The following is a 23,799-nucleotide window of genomic DNA, read 5'->3' as shown; positions in this document are numbered from 1 at the left end:
TGGGCTCCAAGATGTGGCTGTGAGCTCCTAAAGAAACCGACCCCGTAGTGGAAGCTCCCAGCCCAATACTTAATTTGTAGAAGTCTGTAACAGTGATGACCAAATAAAGGAAAATGCAAGGACCTGGCATGCTCATAAAAACACAGCATGTCCACCGTCTAAGTCTACTATAAACTAAAGGGCATGCATCTTACCTTTCCTTGTCAGAATCGGTTATTTCCACTGACATTTCTGTTTCATGCTCCAGAAGCTGTAGCTGCAGCTGATGGCGTTCCTAAAATAAACACCGATATCTGAATCATCGGGTCCCCAGCTGGACAGAGAATGTATATAGAGTAATTCCAGCGCTAGTGGGTTCAAGCCTACAGAATTCCCAGCGGGGTTTATGCATCCACCCACCAAAGTCCAAACAAAGCTCAAAAATGCCAAATCTTTTGGTGTGCATTTACAGATATATTTATGAATAAGATACAAAGATCCTGGATAAAGCCATCCAAGATTTCTTTTTACTGGACACCTGGGTGGCTCAGTTGGTTAAGTGGCCAACTGTTGGGCTCAAGTCATGATCTCAGAGTCATGAGACTGAACCCCTTGTCAGGGCTCCGTGCTCAGCAGGGAGTCTGCCTGAGGATTCTCTCTCTCTCTGCCCCTCCCCCTGCTCTTGTGCACGTGCTAATAAAAATAAATAAATCTTTAATAAATAAATAAGTATCCCTCCAACTTCGGTTCGGGTACCTTGTGGGAATTTATAGTTCTAAGAAATGAAAATCCATACTCTTAAGTCAGGAGCCTGTGATACTGCAAAATTCTTGATTATTTTCTGCATTATCAAGAAAAGAACCTCTAGAATTTGGAAAATATCCACATTCACCCAGTAACCTGGTGGTATTTACACAGGTATGTTTACTTGTAAAAGTGTACTGTGACAGAATAATGGGTGATCCCCCACTGCTGTCCACATCCTGATCCTTGAAACCTGTGAATATGTTGCCTTACACAGAAAAAGGACCTTTGCAGATGGGATTAAGTTAAGGGTCTTAAAAATGGGGGAATGATCCTGGATTATCCAGCTGGGCCCTTCTGGAAGGAGGAAGAAGTTGTTAGAGCCAGAGAAAGACAAAGACTGGAAAATGCTACACTGCTGGCTTTGAAGCTGCAGAGCCCTAAGTCAAGGAATGCGGGCAGCATCTAGAAGTTAGAAAGGCCTAGCAAACAGACTCCCCTCTAGAGCTTCCAAAAGGAACCCAGCCCTGCCGACACCTTGATTTTAGCACCCCTGATCTCCAGGGCTATAAGAGAATAAATTGGTGATGTTTTAAGCCACTAACAGTGGTAATTTGTTACAGCAGCAATGGAAAACTAGCACATATATCAAGCTGTGCATTAAGATTTGTACCCTCTGTTAAATATGCAAATTTAAAAATCTATCCAAAAAAAGTAATAGACGAATATGGACAATTATTTCTTTGGACAAAGTGGAAAACGTTAATAAAAGCATAGCAGCCATCATAACCAAAACTGCTCTAGAAATACATTACAGACGTTGGTGTCATAGATTTCCTTAAAATTAAATTTATCAAACCCCGTTCACTAAATTGGGAGGAGATGATTTCACTTTAGGCCCTAAGTACCGCTGTGCCTCTTCATTATTCTCAGAAATTCTCCCAACACACTCTTTAAAAGCAAACCTTTAGGGATGTCTAGGTGGCTCAGCGGTTCAGCGCCTGCCTTTGGCCCAGGGTGTGATCCTGGAGTCCCGGGATCGAGTCCTGTATTGGGCTCCCTGCATGGAGCCTGCTTCTCCCTCTGCCTGTGTTTCTGCCTCTCACTCTCTCTCTCTCATGAATAAATAAACAATAAACTCTTAAAAAAAAAAGGCAAACCTCTGAAAATCTCTCATAACTTCTGAAGCTATAAGCAGTGGTGTCCAAGAAACAGACCAAAGAGACAGGAGAACAGTCAACCCTGACAGGAAGAGTGTATTATCGCTAATGGATTTAGGAAGACCAACTTTTAGTGGGATTTTGTTTTTGTTTTTAAATCTCTCCAGAAAGACACAGTCTTACTGCCCACCTGGGCAGAATGCTCCCCCTGTTCTCACTCCATTTGCTGCTGCTGGAAGTTTGTATCAGCCCTGAAATAACCACGATGGACCTCTCACAAGTGAGCCCCCACTACCCCCGACCCCCGCCGTGGCTGACTCCAGGAACAAAAGTTGTCAGAGAGTAGGGCAAGGCCTAACTTCCAGCACACTTTAAGTGTTCAATTTTTTTTCTAAATTGAAGCACAACAAATCTTTAGTGTACACTACCCAATAATTTCTTACATTTGTACATGCCTATGAAACCACCGCCCAAGCACAGAATATCACCTTTTCTGCAGCAGGGTCCCTGATAGATCACACTCCTTAAAAGATTTTTTACCAATCAGGAAAAAAGAGGTGTTCTGAAAATCCAAAAATAGGCGCAAGCAGGATACGACACTGCCACAGTTCGTGCCTGCGGACATGCTGTTCGCATAGTGTGTGAGACATCTGGCACGATTCCTGCTCTGAACGAGGTATCCCCAAGGGAGAAGGAGCAGTAAATTGGAATACCTAATCCTAGCTAAATAAAGCCAGCATATCTCTAGCCTAAATGGAAAAAGAAGATTTAGAGAAAGGACAATACATTTTCATTCACTACAGAAAAAGCCGACAGGGCCTGGGGAACATTGTGTGTCACATCAGTGCCGGCAGGGAAGGCTGGCCTTACCACCTCCCTGGCCTCTCACCCATCACCTCTTACACAGGCTCCACGTGGGAATCAGCAGGGGAAAAAATTCTACTTTCAGAATCCCAAGGGTACAAAGAAGCTAAGCTATTAAAAAGAAAAAGAAAAAAAAAAAGCCTAGCCAAAAAAAGCTGACTCCAGGGGCAGACACTGACATAAGTCTAACAAAGTAAAAATCAGAGCCACACATTTTTGAGTCTCTACTACATGCCAGGCACGGACGGTGCTTAGCACTTTGTGGGGACGTTTTTCGTTTACTGCTCACGAAGCCCTAAGAATTATTATTACTAGCATTTACAGAAGAGAAAACTCTGTTTGGAAGACTCAAGTAACTGCCCACAACTAGAAAGAGAGGCAAGTTTTAAACCCTAGGTCCATCTGATTCTAAAACCTGTATGTTTAGCCACCACGTGGGCAGTCTCCATAAGGTGGCTTCCTGCCCCAACCAGGCTGCCCACTCACTTGGCACCTGTACGTGGCAGGAAAATCTGTCACCCGCAGGGAGCATTTACCAAACCAGTACCTTCTGCTGTTGCAGGGCAGGGGGAATGGGGGAGAAAGCTCACCTAAAGTTCCAGAAAATGCCATCATTGCCCAATCTTCACTACAACCACCTCCAACCAATCCTGATGTTAAACATGCCACTTTGCTCTCTTCTTTAAAGATTTTATTTATCCATGAGAAACACACAGAGAGAGACAGAGACACAGGCAGAGGGAAAAGCAGGCTCCCTCTGGGGAGCCTAATATGGGACTCGATCCCAGGATCCCAGGATCACGACCTGAGCCAAAGGCAACTCAACCACTGAACTACCCAGGCGCCCCTGCCCTCTTCTTTTCAATAAAAGAGAGGATTCTGTTTTCCCAAGGAAGAGAGGTGAAGTTGTAGCAGACTCACTTTGTTCATATCGCTCCCAGATAAAGACATTACCTAAGGCGGGAGCCCCCAAAGCTCCGCAGCTCCAGAGCACTGGCTTTAATGCCACTCCCGCCCTGGTTACACCGCACCTCATCAGGGCACCATAGAGGAGCCTGTGTTGTGGACACGAGAGGGAAGGAGATCTCTCAGAATCACTGGAAGCCCAGGAGCTGGCCATGCACACATTGTCCTTCCTCCTGGCTCATCACCAGCCAGGGGGTGGTCAGCATGAGCTACAGGGTATTCATGTCACAGTCCTGGCAGGTGGCCGCTGTTCAGCGGAACCACATGCTGCTGAGAACCATGCACAGCATTACCCCTAAACGAACACCCTTCCCCCAGAAGTCAGCGGTCACCTGCTAAAGGTCACCTTGCCTTTTTCCTCCTTCCTGCTTTTTCTTTTTCCTCTCTCCCACCCCTTCTTCCTATTGTCCACATTCTCTCTAATTTCTGCTTCCTCCCTTGCTCTCGACTGGCTTCCTTATCTTGATGTGGGAACGAGGAGTTATGGGCAGATGGCGTTAGGCAGGGAAAGATAAGGGAAAGGCCCCAGAGTCAGGCTCCTTCCCATCCCAAGAAAACAGAAATAAGACAGCAAAAACAGAAAAAGTAAACCGGGCTCCCTAGCTCCAAAATGTTGGGGAATATCCCCCTTTAATGGCTACTAAGTAATCACAGAAATCCCAGATGTAGAGAAATATTATGGAGCAGGTATTAGCCAGAGAGAAGGGAACCCCTTGTTTGCGCTCATGATATTTACAAAAAACATCTTGTTTGTTATTATGATAGTTACAAATCTGCCACCTTTGCTCTAAATGTCCGCCCTGATACCGACAAAGAATTTACCAAGTTCCCTGGTCAGTTTCCCATAAAAGACAGACCATAAAAGTCCTCAGTGGCAACCCTGTTCCCACAGGTTCCCAACCCTGTCCCCCAGAGGGACCCCTTTCCCTTTGAGAGCTTTCTCTGTATCTCTGCTTAATAAACTTCTATCGCTTTGCTCACTCTGTTGTCCAAAAGATTGTCTCTGACTCTGTGATACAAGAAGCAAGCTCTCCTATATCAATCTCAGCTGAGCTCCGGCCTTCCCCAGGCTACCCAGACCCATAGAAAACACAGGTCCTCCACTCTGCTGACAGATGTGGTGGGTCAGAGAAAAGCCAACCTTTCAGACACCTGCCCAACAAACGCTTGCTCAGGATACCGATACGATATTTAGTATATCCTATCCCTATAAGGCTTGGTTGCTCAGTGAGTCCATGAATTTCATGCTTGGGACCCCAGTGAAACGATGCTAAAACATTTTTATAAATTACTATGTATGGGACGTTTTTTAAAGCATCAAAATAGGGGCAGCCCAGGTGGCTCAGCACTTGAGGGCTGCCTTTGGCCCAGGGCGTGATCCTGGAGACCTGGGATGGAGTCCCACATCGGGCTCCCTGCATGGAGCCTGCTTCTCCCTCTGCCTGTGTCTCTGCCCCTCTCTCTCTCCCTCTCTCTCTCTCTCTCATAAAGAAATAAAATCTTAAAAAAAAAAATAAAGCATCAAAATAGTGGCACCTGGGTGGCTCAGCAGTTGAGTGTCTGCCTTCTGCTCAGGGCGTGATCCCGGGGTCCAGGGATTGAGTCCTGCATCGGGCTCCCCATAGGGAGCCTGCTTTTCCCTCTGCCTGTGTCTCTGCCTCTCTGTGTCTCTCATGAATACCTAAATAAATAATCTTTTTTTTTTAAAAAAAAAAAAGCACCAAAACAGTTACTATAGGAAAGATGAGAACTTTGTCAGACCTTCTCATACTCCATTTTATGGCTTTGTTGTTTCCTGCTGAAATCACAAATTAGAGGGATGAGCAAGACGGGTGCCGAAGGCTCCTTGCACCTTTGCGGGCCTGCCAGGACTGCAGGGATGTGGAGAGTCTGGGCCCAGAGCAGTGTTTGTTACCTTTTCCATGCGCTCAATCAGCCTGTCCAGCTCTCCAATCCTCTGGTCCTTCTCCACTAGGCTGATCTCCGCTGCTTCCATCTTTTTATTGGCTTCTTCAATAGCTTTCAGAAAACTTTTGGTTTCTTCCTGCAAAGGAAACACACTCTGTTCTCAGCACAGGCGTGGAGTCCCTAGGCTGCTAATGAGGGTCCAAATAGCGCTGGCCTTGCTAAATCGTGACATCTCTCTAAAAACATACTCTTGGGGCTGAGAAGTGTCATGAACTCAGATCATGAACTCAACTCCCATGATTCGAGTTCTCACCTGCAAATAAAGAAACGTCGTGTGGCTTTTTAATGGGCCTAGTTATTTTTTCTCCTCTCCCCACCCCCCGAGTCCTTATATCTAAAAAACAAGCCCGCAAATGTTATTTCTCCCTTGACTGGATGCTCAAAGTGTCAGTGTATTTGCCAATAATATAAAGGTAAGTAGGGCCACATCTGGAACTGAATGCAGAATGCCTCTACCCTTCTCCCATACTGCAAAGCACCAAGTCGGTCAGCCATTCAGCACATCTATAGAGCTTTAAGAACACAAGAGAAGGCAGCCAAGGACTCCCTGCCTCCAATGATCTTACACTCGCTCCTACCAAAGCCGGGATGTGAGATGTACAGGTGAGGTCTAGAATGCCACAGCGAAGAGCGGAGAGAGAACATGGGCTTCCCAAAGACACAGGACACTTCTAATGAATGGCAAAGACTTATTCAGAGATGGTGGCATTTTCAGGGCTTTGCACGTTCTTGGGAAGGTGCAGGGACAGGGAAGGAGGGCATTTCAGGTAAAGAGCAAATGGAGGAAGAAAGGGCACAGCTGCATGGAAGCCTGGGATCTGCTGGAAGACTGGCAAATGGCAAATCTAGCCAGAGAAAAGGAGGTACTTAGAGGCAGAGACTGGTGGTTATCTGGAGCAAGGAGGGGGGCATGAATGAGGGCGGGAGGGAAAAGTGGGGGGATGAGCGAGCAAATGAATAAACCTTGACCTTCACTCATGTTAGAGAAAGCAGACTCCCCTCCAAGCAGAAACCCTGCTACTACCTAAACCTCACCAACGTTCATGGACCACACGCTCCCCAGTTCTTCGTGGGCAGCTAGGGCATACACACCAGCAGAGCCTCCTTCTCGGCATTGTGCTTCTGCTGCTGCTCCTGCAGCCTTTCCTCATACTGGCTGTACAGCTTCCTGGTCATCTCTCTCATCACCTCGGCATTGGCTTCCTGGGAGGATTCCACCTACAGAGACATTCATTTCAGAGCTCTGGCTTTTGCAGGTTCCAGGGAACCAGCACCTGCCACGCAGTGGTGAACCCACCAACCAGGCTTCTTCTGCGGAGACGGGAGACCAAAGCAGCAGGAACTAAGGGGAGGAGGATGGTGGGAAGAAGGATAGGGGAGTAGAGGCGTAGAGAAAGAGAAAGCAGGACTTCACACTCTGTTACCAGGATAAGGACCCTCCACGTGAGCGAATTTTTCAAAAAGACAGAAATGTACCTAAGCATCAGCCCTGTCCCCCAATTTAGCCACTTTTAAGTTGAATTTTTAAAATTAAAAGGTCTATCTGTTGAAGAAAAGAAGGAGTAAGTGATGAAAAGGGGGGACAGCCCCAGTGGCTCAGCAGTTTAGCGCCACCTTCAGGCCAGGGCGTGATCCTGGAGACCCAGTATCGAGTCCCACGTCAGGCTCCCTGCATGGAGCCTGCTTCTCCCTCTGCCTGTGTCTCTGCCTCTCTCTCTCTCTCTCTCTCTCTCTCTCTCATAAATAAATAAAATCTTTAAAAAGAGACGAAAGGGGGTATTACAGGTACCGATATTCTATTTCTGGATATATTATTTTGTAGATTTGACTCTGAATCAAATAAATCGTTTATCTGTTACCAAAAAAATTAAATTTCAAGAAATTACCTCCCAAGACCATTCAACGGGAAAAGGATAGTCTTTTCAACAAACAGTGCTGGGACAAATGGATAGTCACACCCAAAAGAACATTAGACACCTAATGTTCTTACTTTACCAAAAAGTAAGCCAAAATAGATCAAAGGTTTAAACGTAAAAGACAAAACTATAAAACTCCTCTAAGTAAACATAAGATGAATCTTTGCAACCTTTGGTGAGGCAATAGTTTCTCAGATATGATACCAAAAGCATACACGAGAAAAGATAAACAGAAAGACCTTATCAGTATTCAATATTAAAACTTCTGGGCTTCAAGGATGCCATCAACGAACGTGAAAAGCAACCCAGAGAGTGGGAGAAAAGATCTGCAAATCACATATCTTATAACTTGTGCCCAAAATATATAAAGATTTTTTACAATTCAATAATATCCAATTTTAAAATGGGTGAAGGATCTGATAGATGTCTTCTTTGGGAAGATATACCGACCCATTAAGCACAAGAAATATGCTCAATATCATCACTTATCGGGGAACACAAAACCACAAAGAGATACCACTTCACACTCCTGGGATGGCCATGAGCAATGAGGCAGTAACAAAGTGTCGGTGAGGATATGAGACCTCAGAATCCTCTCACACTGCTGGGGGGAATGTAAAATGGTGTGGGCATATTTCTGCATTACCTTTCATACTATGGCTCCCCTCCCGCCGCACCCCACCATGTGTATACATTATTTTAAAATCTTGTTATGTCACAGAAGCGGGGAGGCCTTTGAAGACAAGTTGCCCACATGGAGTTAAAGCTGTCCTATTAATCACACTGGCCAAACAGTACCTAGGAGAGACTTCAGTTCAGCTCATAGAAGAAATCTGGACTCAGCCTTTCCACATGTTTGTGCTTTCCTAAATACCGCATTTAGAAACATTCCCACCTGGTCTGGGGACACTAAGCCAGGACCTCCCAGTGCCTCCCTGGGCCCCAGCTCAAGAGAAAAGAAAAAGCAGATGGGTGAGCAGGACTCAGGTTGGAGGTGGCTGGTACTCCCTTTCTGCCCACGCCCCATCCTTGCCTTTGAACCTCATGCCATTGATTTTATGCTGCAGAAGGTCTGTGTCCCGTCCTTCCAGCTTATTGCTTTTTCCAGAGAGCTGAGCTCTGTGTGTGTGATGTGTGAGCTCTGGATAAAGGAAGTATACTTCAAACTCCATGGGGTACATGACATTTATTTCTAAGATCCAACAAAAGTCTCTGTTGGTGCTAATCAACTTTCTCATCACTAGAGAGGTTCTGGTGCAAGCAGCCACAAAATGGAATATCCTGAGCAGTGATTATCATCAGCTGAGAGACACACAATGTGTCCTGCACTCCATTTCCATGGCAAACAGAGACTTCTAGAAAGGGCTATGTCCCTCCTGTCCCTCATTGGCCCACTCAACCACTGCCCAGCGTCCTCGGTCACCCACGGATCTTCTTCCTGCATGCCCTTGATAATAAAGAGCCCTTATTACCTTCCAGCAGGCTCTTTATTATCAAACCAGAAATACCTTGAGACATCAGAGAAAATCTCAACAGTGAAGTCTTCCGAAGTCCCAGACCTGTGGGCAACCCCCCACCCTCTCAGTATGTGACAGTGGTGCCATGATGACTGTCTCAGCAGCCCTTAACGCCACTGGGGCCAGGGCAGAAGTGCCCTCTCAGGGTATTTGTGGTGCATCCCAATCTGAACTGGGAATAGTGAACATAGAACCCCCCTCGGTGCCTTCAAGCCAAGCCCTATGGAGTTGGCCACAAAAAGTATGGGAAATGCCAACCAAGAAAACAGAAGAAAGGAGATGGATTTGTTAATGATGGGAAGAGAGAGAAGGAAAGGGAAAGAAGAGAAGGGTCAGGGGGAAATCCGCGGTCTCCTACTTTACCTTCATCTTCAACAGCTGATTTTCAACTTGCGCTACCTCCAACTGCCTCTGCTTTTCCCGCAGCTGGCCCATGGATGCTTCATAGGTCTGCTGCAGATCTCGGATTTGATCCTTAATGTTGCTATTTTCCAGAGTAACATCCACGAGAGTTTTCTAGTGGCATAAAAAGAAATCAAAACCAGATCCGGTGATGTGAGAAAACATGGCCAGAGTCATGCACCGGGACATCCCTTTGCCATTAACCATTGGGAGAGATGTCAAGCAGCTGCAAGCCAGGACGCTGGTATCCGGGGGGCTGAGGGCCCCCCACCATGGGCAAGTGGTCTAAGGTTCTGTAGTTGGGTGGGCCAGCAAGCCTCCACATCACACCCCACAGCCTCTGCCCACACCACCTGCCCCTGCTCAGGATGGATGGAGATGGACAAAAATGGAGTCTTTCCAGGAAAAGTGGAATAATGCATCATTTCATGTAAGAAAAATTATGTTTTGAAAATAGTAAGGATAGAACAAATCCCATTTTGAAGAGGAAAATGTATAGGCATCGGTTCAAACGTGTTTATGTAGAGACAAGTTTTCAGAAGACTGGGATGAATTTCATCAAGATCCAAATAATGGTTATCTCTATGTGGTAAGATTATGGAGGATATTTATTTCCTTCCCTGTGTTTTCTGTATCTTTCAAATTCCTACAACAAAATAAAAAAATAAAAACATACGTTTTGTAGAATGGAGATAGTCCCCTTTTTCCTTAAAGGGGCTGTCCCTTCTGTACTTGTGAAACCACCTACCAGGACAGCCACAGCACAGCTCAGGTTCTGATGGTGCCAGCAAACGCTTCCCCTTCCCCTACCAGGCAGAGAACTGTGGCAATGAAGAAGTACCAGGGAACAGAGTCTGGTGACTCAGACAAGTGCCTGAGAAGCAAAAAATCCTGTTGATTATTGCTCCAGGCCATCCACTGGAGCAAGAATGATTAAATTAGGGACACCTACGTGGCTCAGTGTTTGAGCATCTGCCTTTGATTCAGGTTGTGATCCCAGGGTCCTGGGATCGAGTCCTGCATCACGCTCCTCACAGGGAGCCTGCTTCTCCCTCTGCCTATGTCTCTGTCTCTCTGTCTCTCTCATGAGGAACAATAAATAAAATCTTTTTAAAAAGTTATTGTTAAAAAGAATATGGAAAAGGAGAAAAGAAAAGCACCATATCACAGCCAGGAAATTCAAGTGAATCTGAAGATTGTTGGCTTCTTACTTCTGCAAGGCTCTGACCTCTCCCCTTGCCCAAACTATCCCATTTTCATTATTATTGACAGACCAGAACCTTGGTTTGATTTCACAGGCTGTCAGAAGTGTAAGGAACTGCTGAGATGATCCCCAGTCCCCCTGTTTTATGGATAAACAAGCTGAGGCCAGCAGAAAAAAACGACTTGAACAAGGTGTCTGGCTAGCAGTAGAGCCAGGACTAGAACCCTGGGTCCAGATGTAGGTTCATGAGCACAAGAGTTCTATCTGTAGAGCCAGTGGGCCTTGGAGAGGGAGTGATTGGGCCAGGTGGTTTCTAAAGCCCTTTGCAGCTCAAATATCTTCTGATTCTGTGCTTCCAAATGGCTTCTGTGTTTTTGTTAATGTCTATTTACCTCCATCAAAAATCCTTTCTCCTGATTCAAGTAGGTTTAGGAATCAGAGGCATTTTATCTACAGTGAAGGCTAAGGACTTGAGGAAGCTTCAAAGACTAATCCTCTACAAAGAGGATATAGGCATTAGAACATGTGTCCAACCCCAGGGTTTCCAAATCTAACTGAAAGTCGAACGTGACTTGGGGAGGTGGTAGATGGTACACACAACCCAGTCCCCGGTGATAAGAATTCCAGGTTATGGAAGCCATTCTCTGTATGAATGAGGAGTTAACCATGTAGAACCCAAAGCATTAAATCATACCAATATTAACTGGCATTAAGCAAGAGTGATGGGGAGAAGCAAAGGGCGAAGCAGATTCCCTACTGAGCAGGGAGCCCGATGCGGAGCTCGATCCCATGACTCTGGGATCATGACTTGAGCCAAAGGCAGATGCTTAACCAACTCAGCCACCCAGGTGCCCCTTAACATAATTTTTAATCTTTTCATTATAAAGCTCCTCTGTCTGCCCCAGGCCAAGACACTGGACTGTAACTAGAAACCAGTCAGATACCTGGGTTATGGCTGACCCTATTCTGATGGCTGACCTCACTGCCTGGAGCACCAGCGGGATGGCAGGTCAGAAGTACAGGTGGGGAAGAGAACCCAGAAAATCAGTGCCCATACCAACCAGGTCTGCACTTAGGTGAGGTACAGCATCTCCTACTGTTTGGCCAGGAGCGAAAAGATGCCCAAGAGAGAAGGAAAGGGAGCCTTGCCAAGCTCCCTTGATGGCAGAAGAAAGGGAAAACCACACCAGACCCAGAGCAGGGCCAGGCCTGGGGCCAGGGGAAAACCAGCATGCACTAAGAAGGATCAGGAAAGGGGTGAGGCTCCAAGACCCCACCAGAAATGGCCTCCCAGCCAAATCCCAACACGATGCCTGCCCAGGCCCGCTGCTGTATCTAGCTTTGTGGTTGGCACTACTGCCCTCACAGCTGTGACCAGAGAAAACCAGGCTCATGGGGAAGTGGAGGATTTCAACATGAAAATTTATCTGTTATTTGTATAGAACTGGGAAGGACACATAATAGCTGCGGCACCCTTTAGGGAAGGGAAAAAAAATAAGAGCCAAATGGATTTAGAGAAGAGGCAAGAAACTGTTGTGTGCCTATCTGGAAACCAAAGCCAAGGGAGAGTGTTTCTGGTGAATGTAATGCTGTTCTGAACCTTTTCAAGTTAATCTGCATATTAGATGCAGGACTCAGTTGGAAGGGGAACAATGGGTAGCACTGGCGGGGTGAACTCCCAGCAAGGCAGTTCAATCATGGGAGCAATCCTGAAGTGGACCGAGGACGCACATTCAGAGCGTCCTGAATCCTTCTGCCTTCCTGCCTCGTACTAAAGACATTCTTTGGAATGCACAGGATTTCTTTTATTGCAAAATAATTTCTAAATTAGTAAAAAGTGCTTCACAGCCTTTGGGAGTTACTTGCCATGAATGAGTACAGATGGTCTGTGAGTAGGTCTGTCTTTTCCGTGCTTGGGTGGAACTTCCCGTAACGCGAGAGCTAAAAGAACAGGGGCTGCTGTGCTGTTTTAAGTGCTAATACTTAAGACCACTTGGGTACCTACTGGAGAAAGTGACACCTCTAATGGAGCTCAGGATCTAAACGCCCATTTTAACGAAGGCAAAAACAAATTCTACTCAAAGGTTTAGAGTCTTGGCTTGGAAGCACTTCCTCTCACCTCCTTCACTAGCTTCCTGGTATGGGCTTTACTGTGGCCATGCTTGAAGGATCCTAAATAATGATCTGAAGACATCCCGTGACTTACTTTACTACCGAGGCACGGACCCACACTTGGTTAGGCATGCCGGCCCCGTAACAGAGGGCACCCCAGAGGGCACCCAGGCTAACGGCGAGCACTGGAGTACCTGCAGGCCAATGGAGTCCGACGTTAAGGTTGAGTTCATGGCATTAAAACTGTCCAGGGCTGACGACTGTGTCTGGATGTGACTCTCAAGATACTCCTGCTGAGCCTGTGAAGCCTGAACAGATGACGAGATGGTTACACAAAACCATTTATACCTGCAACAAGCTTCAGTTAGGCTAGAACCTTCTCCTGATATTCCAAGTGCAGCTTAAAATTGCAAATTCAACATCTGCATGACCCAGAGAGGGGAAAGACAAGAAGGCTCTTCCTTTACATATTCACCCACAGGCCTCACCGGCTCCTCACAACAGGTGCAGCAGCAGACCATCCCCCTTCACATGGAAGAAACAGAATCAGAGAAGCTACGGGGTTTGCACACCAGCAACTGAGAAGCGGTACAGCTAGAACCACTGTATAAGGGTATAACTAAAACCCAGTTGGACTATCTTCTCATGACATCTTGCTCTTTCCACTCAGCACAGAAAGAGCACATCTGGGGTGCACACAGTTCTCCAGCATCATTCTGGGGCTGCCGCTGCTGCCGTGTCTTTGTTGGGTGTGTGTGTTTAACGTGTTGCAGACAGTCTCATCAGAGAGAGTTCTACAAGTTTAAGCCAAACCTTCAAGAAGGTCTGGGAGCAGGGAGGCAGGAGAATGAGGGGTAAGGATTCGGGCTAGGCTCAAGGGTGGATGCCGGTGGGGTCTGCTGGAGCCACAGAAAGCAGTCAGCAATGACAGAACCAGAGGGGCACCCTGCACATGGGAAGCAGAGTTGAAACAGCAGGGCAGGCCCAGGAACAGGGTGGGGGGCACGTTCTTGCTCAGGGGTGTGTTCACATTGCAAGAATTTAGCAATGGTAATGTGGCTGCAGAATGAGGGCTGGCCTAGGGGAGGAGACGGGGCAGAGACATAGTTTCTTGCATGGGAAAATGAGGGTGTGCAAGAGACGGTGATGGAAAGCCAGGGGCAGGGACCTGTCTGCGCATCTATTGCAACTCCAATCCTCCGGCTTTAATTACAGTTGTTAGCGCGTGTCAGTGGATGGCAGACTCAATTTCCACAAGTATGTGAGAATTTCACAAACCTCTTCCTACATGCCAGTTGAGAATGGGCTACGCCCCCACCCCTATAATCAAGGCAATGGGTCTTACTTAAGCAGATAATCTCGCGGCCAAGTCATGCGCTAACCTCTAACACGGCTGGCGTAGCTGTGCTTCCTTCCTGCAGAGATTCACCTTTACGGAAAGTAGGTTGTGTATACGTGGACTTTTTTTCTTTCAACATTATGAATCAAAAATACAAAAAATAATTTTTTCGCAGGCATTAGCTTGTTTAAATCAGAGGAATGTTATTTTCTCTTAAATTGGAAAGTAAGACATTCACATAGTTGAAACATTTACAAAATGTAAAAGGTACACACTAACATAAATCTGTCACTCCTGTCCCATCTGCTCAGGGACCACCTTGCCTACTCTGCCTCTCAATTAAGAATCAGTTAATTTGGGGATCCCTGGGTAGCTCAGCGGTTTAGCGCCTGCCTTTGGCCCAGGGCGCGATCCTGGAGTCCCGGGATCCAGTCCTGCGCCGGGCTCCCGGCATGGAGCCTGCTTCTCCCTCTGCCTGTGTCTCTGCCTCTCTCTCTCTCTGTCTATCATAAATAAATTTTTTTAAATCTTTTTTTAAAAAAAAGAATCCGTTAATTTGTTTCTTGATTATCCTTCTAGTAACTACGTTTGCACCCACAAAACTATCTAAACATACTTATTTCCCCTTCCTGTCTTATGTAAATGGTAGTTCATTGTACCTATTTTCTTGCATTTTGCTTTTTTTTTTATACCATATACTCTGTATCTTTGAAATCTTCCCATATCTCTTTTTGAAGAGCTTACTTGCTCTTTTTGTTCTTTCCTCCTCCCTCCCCTTCCCCTATGTTCCCCCCCCCTTTTTAAGATTTATTTATTTATTTTGGGCACAGGGGCAGGGGAGGAGCAAAGGGAGAAGGAGAGAGAGACACGAGCCTCAAGCAGACTCTCCACTGAGCAGGGAGCCTGCTGCAGGGCTAGATTCCACACCTCTGAGATCACGACCTGAGCCGAAATCAAGAGTTGGAGGCTCGACTATGCCACCCTATGCCAAAAGAAGGCGCCTTCTCCTTCTGTGTACCCTATTGTAGAGTCATAATTTATTTTACTTTTCTCTTCTTAACGGAAAGTTAGGTTTCCAACCTTGTTACTACAGCGAACAATGCTGTGATAACTAAGTTCATACCTATGTCAGTTCACGCGTGAGAGTTTAGGGAATATGCTCTCGGGAACAGAACTGCTAAGTCACAGGATGGAGGCCTTTGTAATTTTGGTAGCTACAGCCAAATCGCTCTCCCTCAGAGTAACACAAAATTCTATCCTATCCAGCAATCTGCCTCTTCCTCCACAGCACCCTAATATAGTATCTTGTCTGCCCCTATAGGTGTGCCAGTCTCACAGGTAAAAATTACACTTCAGGATAGTTTTATTATTTTTTTAAAGATTTCATTTATTTATCCATGAGAGACAGAGAGAGAGAGAGGCAGAAACATAGGCAGAGGGAGAAGCAGGCTCCATGCAGGAGCCCGATGTGGGACTTGATCCCAGGTCCCCAGGATCACGCCCTGGGCCGAAAGCAGGCGCCAAACTGCTGAGCCACCCAGGGATCCCCAGTCAGGATGGTTTTAATCTGAGTTTTTCTTAATGAGAGGGAAGCAGAGCATCCTGCCAGACATTTAAGAGCTCTTCATCCTTCTTTTACTATAAGTACTCCATAACAAATATTTTGCCTATTTTTATGAGTTGTGGCCTTTTCTTCTTGATGCCTGAGAGCTCTTTAAATACTCAGAAAATCAGCCTATTACCTATGACATGAAGGGCAAATCATTTTGCCAGGTTTGTCATTAGACTTTGACTGGTGTCTCTGCCAGCACACGTCCTTCATTTCAGTGTAGTCAAAGTTACCAAACTTTTCTTTTGTAGTTTTAGAATTCCACATCAGAGTAACGAAAAGCCTTCTCCACCCCAAGAATATAAAAGAATTCACATGTTTTCTTCTGGTACTTTTAAGTTTCATCTTCAGCACTTAAGTCTTTGATGTCTTTGGAATTCACCAGAAGTCTGTCACAAAAGCATATAAATTGTCCCCACATGGGCCCCTGGGTAGCTGGGTGGTGGAGTTTCTGCCGTTGGCTCAGGGCGTGATCCCAGGGTTCTGGGATCAAATCCCGAGTCAGGCACCTCACAGGGAGCCTGCTTTTCCCTCTGCCTATGTCTCTGCCTATCTCTCTGGGTCTCTCATGAATAAATAAAACCTTAAAAAAAATATATTCCCCAAAGCATATCTTCACTGGTCCATTTTCCTCTCTTTATTTGAGATGCTACATTTATCATATATTGGAGTCCATTTCTTCACTTTTTTCATGGATGCTTACTTTTTTATGTGTTAATATGATTCTGTCCTAATCTCTGAGGCTCTCTCAGTTTCTTATAACATTAATAGAGCTAGTCTTCCTCATTGCATTTTTTTCCCCAGAATTTCCTCAATGCTTCCTATTTATTTTCTGTATACTCTGGAATCACCTAGTCCAGTTATAAGAATGACATAAAATAAAAATCTGTTGGTATTTTTATTGGGTTACATTACATTTGTGTATTACCCTGAGTAGTACGGACATCTTACAATGTTGGCAATTCCTATCTAAGTACATAGTATGTCTTTCCTCTTGGTATAGTTTACTCCTAGATATTTGGTAGTTCTCTTTGCTCTTGTTTCTTCTCACCAGTTGTGTTTTGTATACTGAAATCTATTTGTTTGTACCTATTAATTTTTTTACCCTGCTACCTTACAAAATTGTTTTTTACAGTAGTTTTTTTTTTTTTCCATTGGCTCACTTGTGCTTTCTGGGTATATAATCATACAGTTTGTAAACAGTGACAGTTTTACATCTACCTGTCTGGTTTTTATACCTCTAAATTTGTTTCTCCTGTTTAATTCCATTGGCTAATCTCTCAGGTACAATATTAAATAGTAATGATGATAGCTGGCTTCCTTGTCTTGTCCCTCACTGTGGAGGGAATGCTTTGAATGTAAAGATTCTTCTTGCCACAAATGTCCCTTTAAATAATACACTTAATTCTGTGATAAAATTCCCTCAGTTCATTTAAAATATGATTCTATTCACAAAGAACATCATAAACTCAAATATGTTCAGGCACCAGCCACTCAGAGGGAGTCCTAAGCCCTACCATCCCTCCATATTTCCAAGTCACTGAGATATTCACTTACTGACAATTCCTGGGTAAGCTGTCGAATCTTCTGTCTCATTTCATCATAGTCTCCATACATTCGCTTCCTTACTTTTTCCAAAGTGGCTCTCACCTGCAGCCCACAAAGATGCTAGTTAGAGATCAAGTTACAAAATTTTGAGAGATTTTCTGAAACACTAATGACAGGAGGGTTCCACAAAAAAAAACAATTTTAAGAACATGACAGTTTGGGAGATTAAGAAAATCACTTCTAATATCTAGTTAGAAGCCAAGGGAATTATCCAAATAACAACAATAAATATGTATTATTATGAATGTTTGTAATTATTAATAAAGATTAATTATCCAAATAATAAGCCCTAAAGAAAAAATGGTTTGTTGAAATGCACCTATCACCTGTCAAAACACATTCAGCAAGATTCCTTTTCCTATCACACATTTTTATAAGTAGAAAATTAACAAGTTGACTCTATAAACAAGTGACTAAGAAGACAAAAAAAAAAAAAAAAGCAACCTCTAATTTTCCCTATCTCTGCTCTGACCACCAAAGAGCAATTAAACATCTGAAATATACGGCAGGGAAGTATGAGCATAGAGAGACCATAAATTTGAACATTTCTCATTTATCAATAATACACAGGCACAAAATATAACAAAAGTCAGGGTAATCCTCCAAACACCTGTTTACACAACCACTGTTGAAGTTCCTCTATAGTAGCACTTTTGGAGGAGTAACCAGGTCCTTACAATTTTTATTAAAAAAAAAAAAAAAAAAAAAAAAAGGCCTTGACCCTGTCAAGGGTCAAAAAAAGCCCCTGCTCCTGCTCTGCTTAATGGAGAGCTCAGGGATCCTCAAATAGAAACGAGGTCTCAAGGGAGCCCTCTGCAGGTAGTTCCAGAACTTCCATGGCAGGAGGGACTCAAAGACAGTAGTAGGTAGGAATTAGGGGATAGCACGAGGGAGCACTTCACCTTGAAGCTGTATTTGCATAGCTAGCACAGGTTTTAAATCAGATTGCATGTTTGTTAGAGGTGACTGCGTATTGGTGAAAATTTTGGCAGCAAGGTGTAAATCAAGATGCCAAGACTTTCCTAAATGAATTCTGATCAAGAGTCTACTTTCTTGCTGTTATCTACAAACATTTTGGGGAAATGAGGCCCAAAACACTCTGGCAGACAGAAAGGTTTTCACCATGGCCCTAATTGGCTCTCATGCTGCTCATCAGTGGGGAGTAGGTTGGCTCTCAAGCTGGATGGCAAGTGGTACAAGAAGCCAACTGGGCCAGAATCACTCATGGCAAGAGAGAACAATCCCATAAACATGCTTAGGGATGAGCAGGCCAGGATGGATTTGAAACCAGCTATAGAAGGTGGGACCTGGAAATTAATTTTATGTTACAGGTCACAATGGAGGCTAGTAATCCAGGTCAGAACCACCCCTGTGTCCCAGGCACATGTCATCCCTGGTTCACAACCAGCCTCCACCTGTTGTTTTTGTCTTGGGCAACTGGCGGCTCTTCAGCTCTGCTTAAAAGGTTTACCTGTGAAGCAGTGCCTTTTTATCCGAGGTATATGAGAAGGGACTAAGTATTTACATGAGAAAAATACTGGAGATGAGGAATGTTCAAGTTGCTTCTATAGAGGAAGTCAAGAATGAGATACTCTGAATGATTAAAAATTATATTTGGGGAGTAGAATGATTGGGGATTTGAGGGTGGTGGTTGTCATAGTTGTCCTGTACATTTGTGTATGTATGTAACTTTTTTGGCTTTTCTTCATTTTCTCTGTTAAGCATTTATTATTTTTAACTAAGACAAGATTTTTTTATTTCTTTTAATTATATAAGTATCTAAATCTTTCAAGACACGTGAAAGAAGGTGCCCAAAACAGTTATTTTTAATACTCAATGAGATGTTCTTTTAAAAAAACTGTACAAAAAAAAATTAAATTAAATTAAAAAACTATACAAAAGCTGATAACATGACTTTGTATCTTCTCTGCAAACACACCATATAAAAAGCTAGAAGTTTTGACTTTAGGGGTCCCTTTCCACCCTCCACAATCTATATAGGAGAAAACTGAAGCCCACAGAAACAAAAGCTTGGCTGGGCCAAACACAGAGGTAGATGTTGAACCAAGGTCTAAGGGGTACCCCACTGCCCCACACTGCTCTGCTTCCCATGAGCACTTTTTAGTCCACAGGTGGTGCTCTGAGCTCATCAGGGTCAGAGTAACTAATTTCCTCTCTATCTAATGATACTGATTTGGTCAACAGGGCACTGGGAGGCCAAAGAACCAAAAAGGAATGGAGATGGATGGATGGATGGATGGATGGATGGATGAAAACAAATAAAAAATGTAGAAGAAAATGCTCCTTAACAACAGCTCTGGAAAAAATTAAAAAAAAAAAAAAAAAAAAAAAAAAAACAGCTCTGGTTAAATGGTAGAATTATGGATGGTTTTGATTTCTTCTTGACACACTTTTGTATTTTCCAAATTTTCTTAAAAGAGTGTGCAATTAAGAAATATAAGAAATGTTATATTAAACACAAAGAAATGACATTGATTGGCCTGAGATGGACAGTGTCTACTGTGGTTGACTTCTCAGCATCTATTTCGACTAACTGATCTGAACCAGCTATAATCAATCCCATTCCCCTCACCAGGGGATCCATCCAGGGATGGATTTGGGAATGGGCCTGTGACCCAATCCTGGCCAATGAGATATAAGAAGCCTAACAGAAGGACTCTAAAAAAAGAAACCAGAGACAAGTAGCCTCTTCCTCCAGCCACCATCATATTTTTAGATGATGCCATAAGCCTGACACAAAGGAGGAAAGAACCAATGGAAACTCTGAGTAGGATTCAGAGGACTGGAGCTTGGATGTGCCCTGGCGAGAGCCCACCTACCCCAATACTTACCCCACATGAGACAAATTTCCTCTTTGAGTTGGCTTTTCTGTTCCTTACAACCAAAAGCAATCAAATTTATATCATTTTTGAAACTCATGTATTAGGAGTGGAGTGTCCTACATAATAAGAAAAATCACTTAAAAGTCTCTATATCATATGTGGAAGAATGGAATCATTTGGTCTCCTGAGCATCCGTACTTAACAACCTCTAGCAGTTCACTCTATACTTCACTACAGAATTACGTATATGTACCTTTAACATTACGTGAAGATATGGAGAAACATTTCCATCGAAAACAGTAATGCTAGAAATTCTTCCAAAAGGCTTTATTACATTCATGTCAATGCTTCCAACTGCATCGTCTCACATGCTACAAAAGGAGTACAAACAAAACCAAAAACAGCAATCCTCAAATGACTCACATCTCTGATGTAGTTCATCTCTTCTTTCAGCTGGTTGGTGGACCACCCATATACCACCATTTCTTTCTGCTCGTTTGGATCTGATCTCCGCACCACGCCATAGACAACACCCTGAGGAAGTTTCCTGGTTGGTTCTCCATTGCTTAGTTCAGGGAGCTTCAAGAAGGTAGAAAAGAGAAAAGAATAATGACTGTTTAGGCCTGGTAGAAACAGTTGCGATAATGGGTACATTGTATGTGGCAGTTTGGGCTGTGCCGGCACTAAGGAGCCCAGCAGAAATCCAGCCCGGTCACTTTCCTCCTGCCTGCACCTGGAACGGGTCATGCCAGCCTCTACCCTGGAGGAAGGCCATCTTTCTCAAATTTCTATCAAAGCACTGTCCATCTACCTAAGAGTGCATCTGCAGGGCCCTACCAGCCCAGAGGAGCGCCTTTCATTCTCACGGAGGTGCCAGGTTGACCTTTGTTGCCCCTCACGACAAGAGCAAGAGTCGGCACTTTCACAGTCCAGGTGTCCTAATAATGCTGCTTCTCCCCTGAAAAGCAGTTCCTCTGTATGCCTTCAACCTCATCATTAAATACATCACTTGAAATGCATGAGGTTGAGATACTGGGGGAAGAATGTTGGCTGTCCACTGGCAGCCAAATTGTCCCCTGAGGTTAAGACCCACCCTGGAGCCAGCTCAGAGAAAAGGCCGGGGGGTGGGAGGGCCAGGGGTGGAGGAGTACACAACCTGTTATGACCATTCATGAAATATTTCTGAAAAGCCAGGCAGAGCCAGCAGGACTTCAGCCAAAAGAACTTTCTTGCACTTTAATCCCTTCACCCAGAGATTTAATACCCTTGGGAAAGGATAACATGTTCAAGTCCTAACACACTTTTCTAGAATGAAGGCTCAAGAAGCTAGAGAAAAGAAAATTAGGATTTGTTCAGCTTCTACTATAAGCCAGATAGGTTCCTTAGTACGTTTAATCTTTACAACCATTCTGTGACATAGCAATTGTCCTCTTCACTTAATAGCTGAGAAAACCAAAGTTCAGAGAGGTTAAATAACTTGCTTATAGCCACACATCTAGGTTCAAGGACAATTCTGTCCTTCCGACACTAAGTATACTTCCCCACACCATGGGCTTTGTTAGGTCCAGGATGACAGAGCAAGAGTCCCCATGACAGAGAAGGGCAAGACAAAATCAGGGACTGAGGCTTCACAGACAAACCAGCCTACACCAGTCTCCCCTGGGGCTAACCCTGACCATGACAATCACAGTACAGAAGCCTGAATTCCATATGGCAAGCCTGCTCTCCCACTATCTTTTAAGATTTTATATACTTACAGAGACAGAGAGAGACAAACAAACAAACAAAAAACAAAAAAAAAAAAAAAACAAGCAGGGGTAGGGACAGAAGGAGAGAGAGACTGTCAAGCAGATTCTGTGCTATGAGAATCCCAACTCAGGGCTCGACCCTAAGATCATGACCGGAGCCAAAATCAAGGGTGGGACACTTAACCAACTGAGCCACTCGGGTGTCCTACTCACTAATTTTTTACACCACCTTTGCATCAATTCCTTCCATGGACTCACAAAATATTTTTGACATATAAGACTGTAATTTACATTTTAAAATCATTCATTTGCTGCAGAATATAACTTTACGTTCCCATTCATTTAAAGTTGTCAAAGAAAAGTCTAGAAAGATACATGGTAAATTATTAATAGTAATGACCTCTAAGGAGGGGACAGCATGGTAGAGCTGGGGTACTGGGTATCAGGATGACTTTCAATTCTTTCTTTATACCTTTTTGTACTGTTTGCCTGTCAACGATGGGAAGCTTTAAAAAAAATTAGGAAACAAAACACTCATTGCTTCCCACCCTTCTGTACATATTTGGGAAGAGATGAACTATGGTATTTGCTTCCAGAAAATGATTCTGCTTGAGTCCTTTGTGCTTGGATCCCACTGGCACTAATCCAACTCTTGGAATTTGTACATAAATTTAGGTGAAGAGACTGTTCAGTTGCTCTTGGTGGAATGACAAGCTAGGATTCCAGACCCCTGGTTTCCCATACAAATAATTAGGAAAAGGAAAAGCTCTCATGAAACTCCCCAAATACCAGGCAACAAAAGCATGCTCTTTTAATCAGACTCCACCCAGTTCCTGAAAAACAAGCTGATGAGGATGGGAAGGCTTAGTGAAATGCATTTCTGCAAAGCAAAGGCTTTCCCAGACGGGACTGGTTTTCAGGAAAACGCTCAGGTGGCTGCACACAGACAACTCTGCCTCCCTGCCTGTGGATGGACAAAATGTCACAGACAATACGAGGTCTGTGAAGCACGGCTCCAGAGGTGGTAGATCTAATCATTACACACATGGAAAGAAAGATATCGAAGATCTGTTAAGAGAAAAACAGTAATTTCTATATTTTTGGTTTTGTTTTAAAAATGTTTATGTGCATAAAACATCTAGAAGGGTGGAATCCAAATTTTTAATGCCAGTGGCCTCAGGCAAAATAGGATTTCATTTTTTAATTTATGCTTCTTTTTGTCTGATTTTTTTAAGACTTTATTTATTCATGAGAGACACAGAGACACAGGCAGAGGGATAAGTGGGCTCCATATGCGGGCAGCCTGATGTGGGACTCGATCCCAGGACCCAAGGATCATGACCTGAGCCAAAGGCAAACGCTCACCCCTGAGCCACCCAGGCATCCCTACCTATGTCTGATTTTTAGCCAAAGAAAAGGGGTGGGGGTGCATTATTTTTGAATGAATAACATTCATTCAATTTTCAAAAAACAAAAAAGAAAAGATTATTACAAAGTCAGGAACTAAATAAAAGAGTCCAGACAAGGGCTGAGCACAGGACTCTGCTCAGGAGCAGGGCCACTCTCACTGGCCACTCCACACAGCGAGGGTTCCCGAGGCCGTGACCAGCTGCTGCACTGTGATAGGCAAACAGAAGGGAGGTTTATGAATAAAGCACAGGGAACAAATATTTGTTGTCTGTTTTATTACACAGTATTTTCTTTATCCTCACAATAACCCTGTCATATAAATATTATTAGTTCTTCCAAGGTGGCCACAGCATTCAAGTGCCTGAGTACATCTTCCCAAATCTAAGCTCTTGCCTTTGACCACAAAGCTT

At 44.2% G+C, this 23,799-nt stretch overlaps 1 protein-coding gene across 3 annotated transcripts in view; it reads right to left on the bottom strand.

Moving 5' to 3' along the window:
- MYZAP (myocardial zonula adherens protein) overlaps positions 1 to 23,799 on the bottom strand; it is an 88,391-nt gene that overhangs the window by 43,629 nt on the left and 20,963 nt on the right. For all 3 annotated transcript variants that reach the window (XR_013370340.1, XM_077881246.1, XM_077881247.1), the window contains exons 3-9: positions 20,655 to 20,810; positions 17,338 to 17,430; positions 13,027 to 13,140; positions 9,478 to 9,630; positions 6,774 to 6,899; positions 5,629 to 5,757; positions 195 to 274 (exon numbers count right to left, since the gene is read on the bottom strand). Coding sequence is in view for 2 of the 3 variants with exons in the window: in XM_077881246.1 (XP_077737372.1) it covers positions 195 to 274; positions 5,629 to 5,757; positions 6,774 to 6,899; positions 9,478 to 9,630; positions 13,027 to 13,140; positions 17,338 to 17,430; positions 20,655 to 20,810 (851 nt within the window). In the remaining variant the exon portion in view is untranslated. The remainder of the gene's footprint in view (positions 1 to 194; positions 275 to 5,628; positions 5,758 to 6,773; positions 6,900 to 9,477; positions 9,631 to 13,026; positions 13,141 to 17,337; positions 17,431 to 20,654; positions 20,811 to 23,799) is intronic.

Source organism: Canis aureus, chromosome 32 (genome assembly GCF_053574225.1).
Source record: "Canis aureus isolate CA01 chromosome 32, VMU_Caureus_v.1.0, whole genome shotgun sequence".
Taxonomy (NCBI): Eukaryota; Metazoa; Chordata; class Mammalia; order Carnivora; family Canidae; genus Canis; species Canis aureus.
This window is presented reverse-complemented; position numbering and strand designations above follow the sequence as displayed.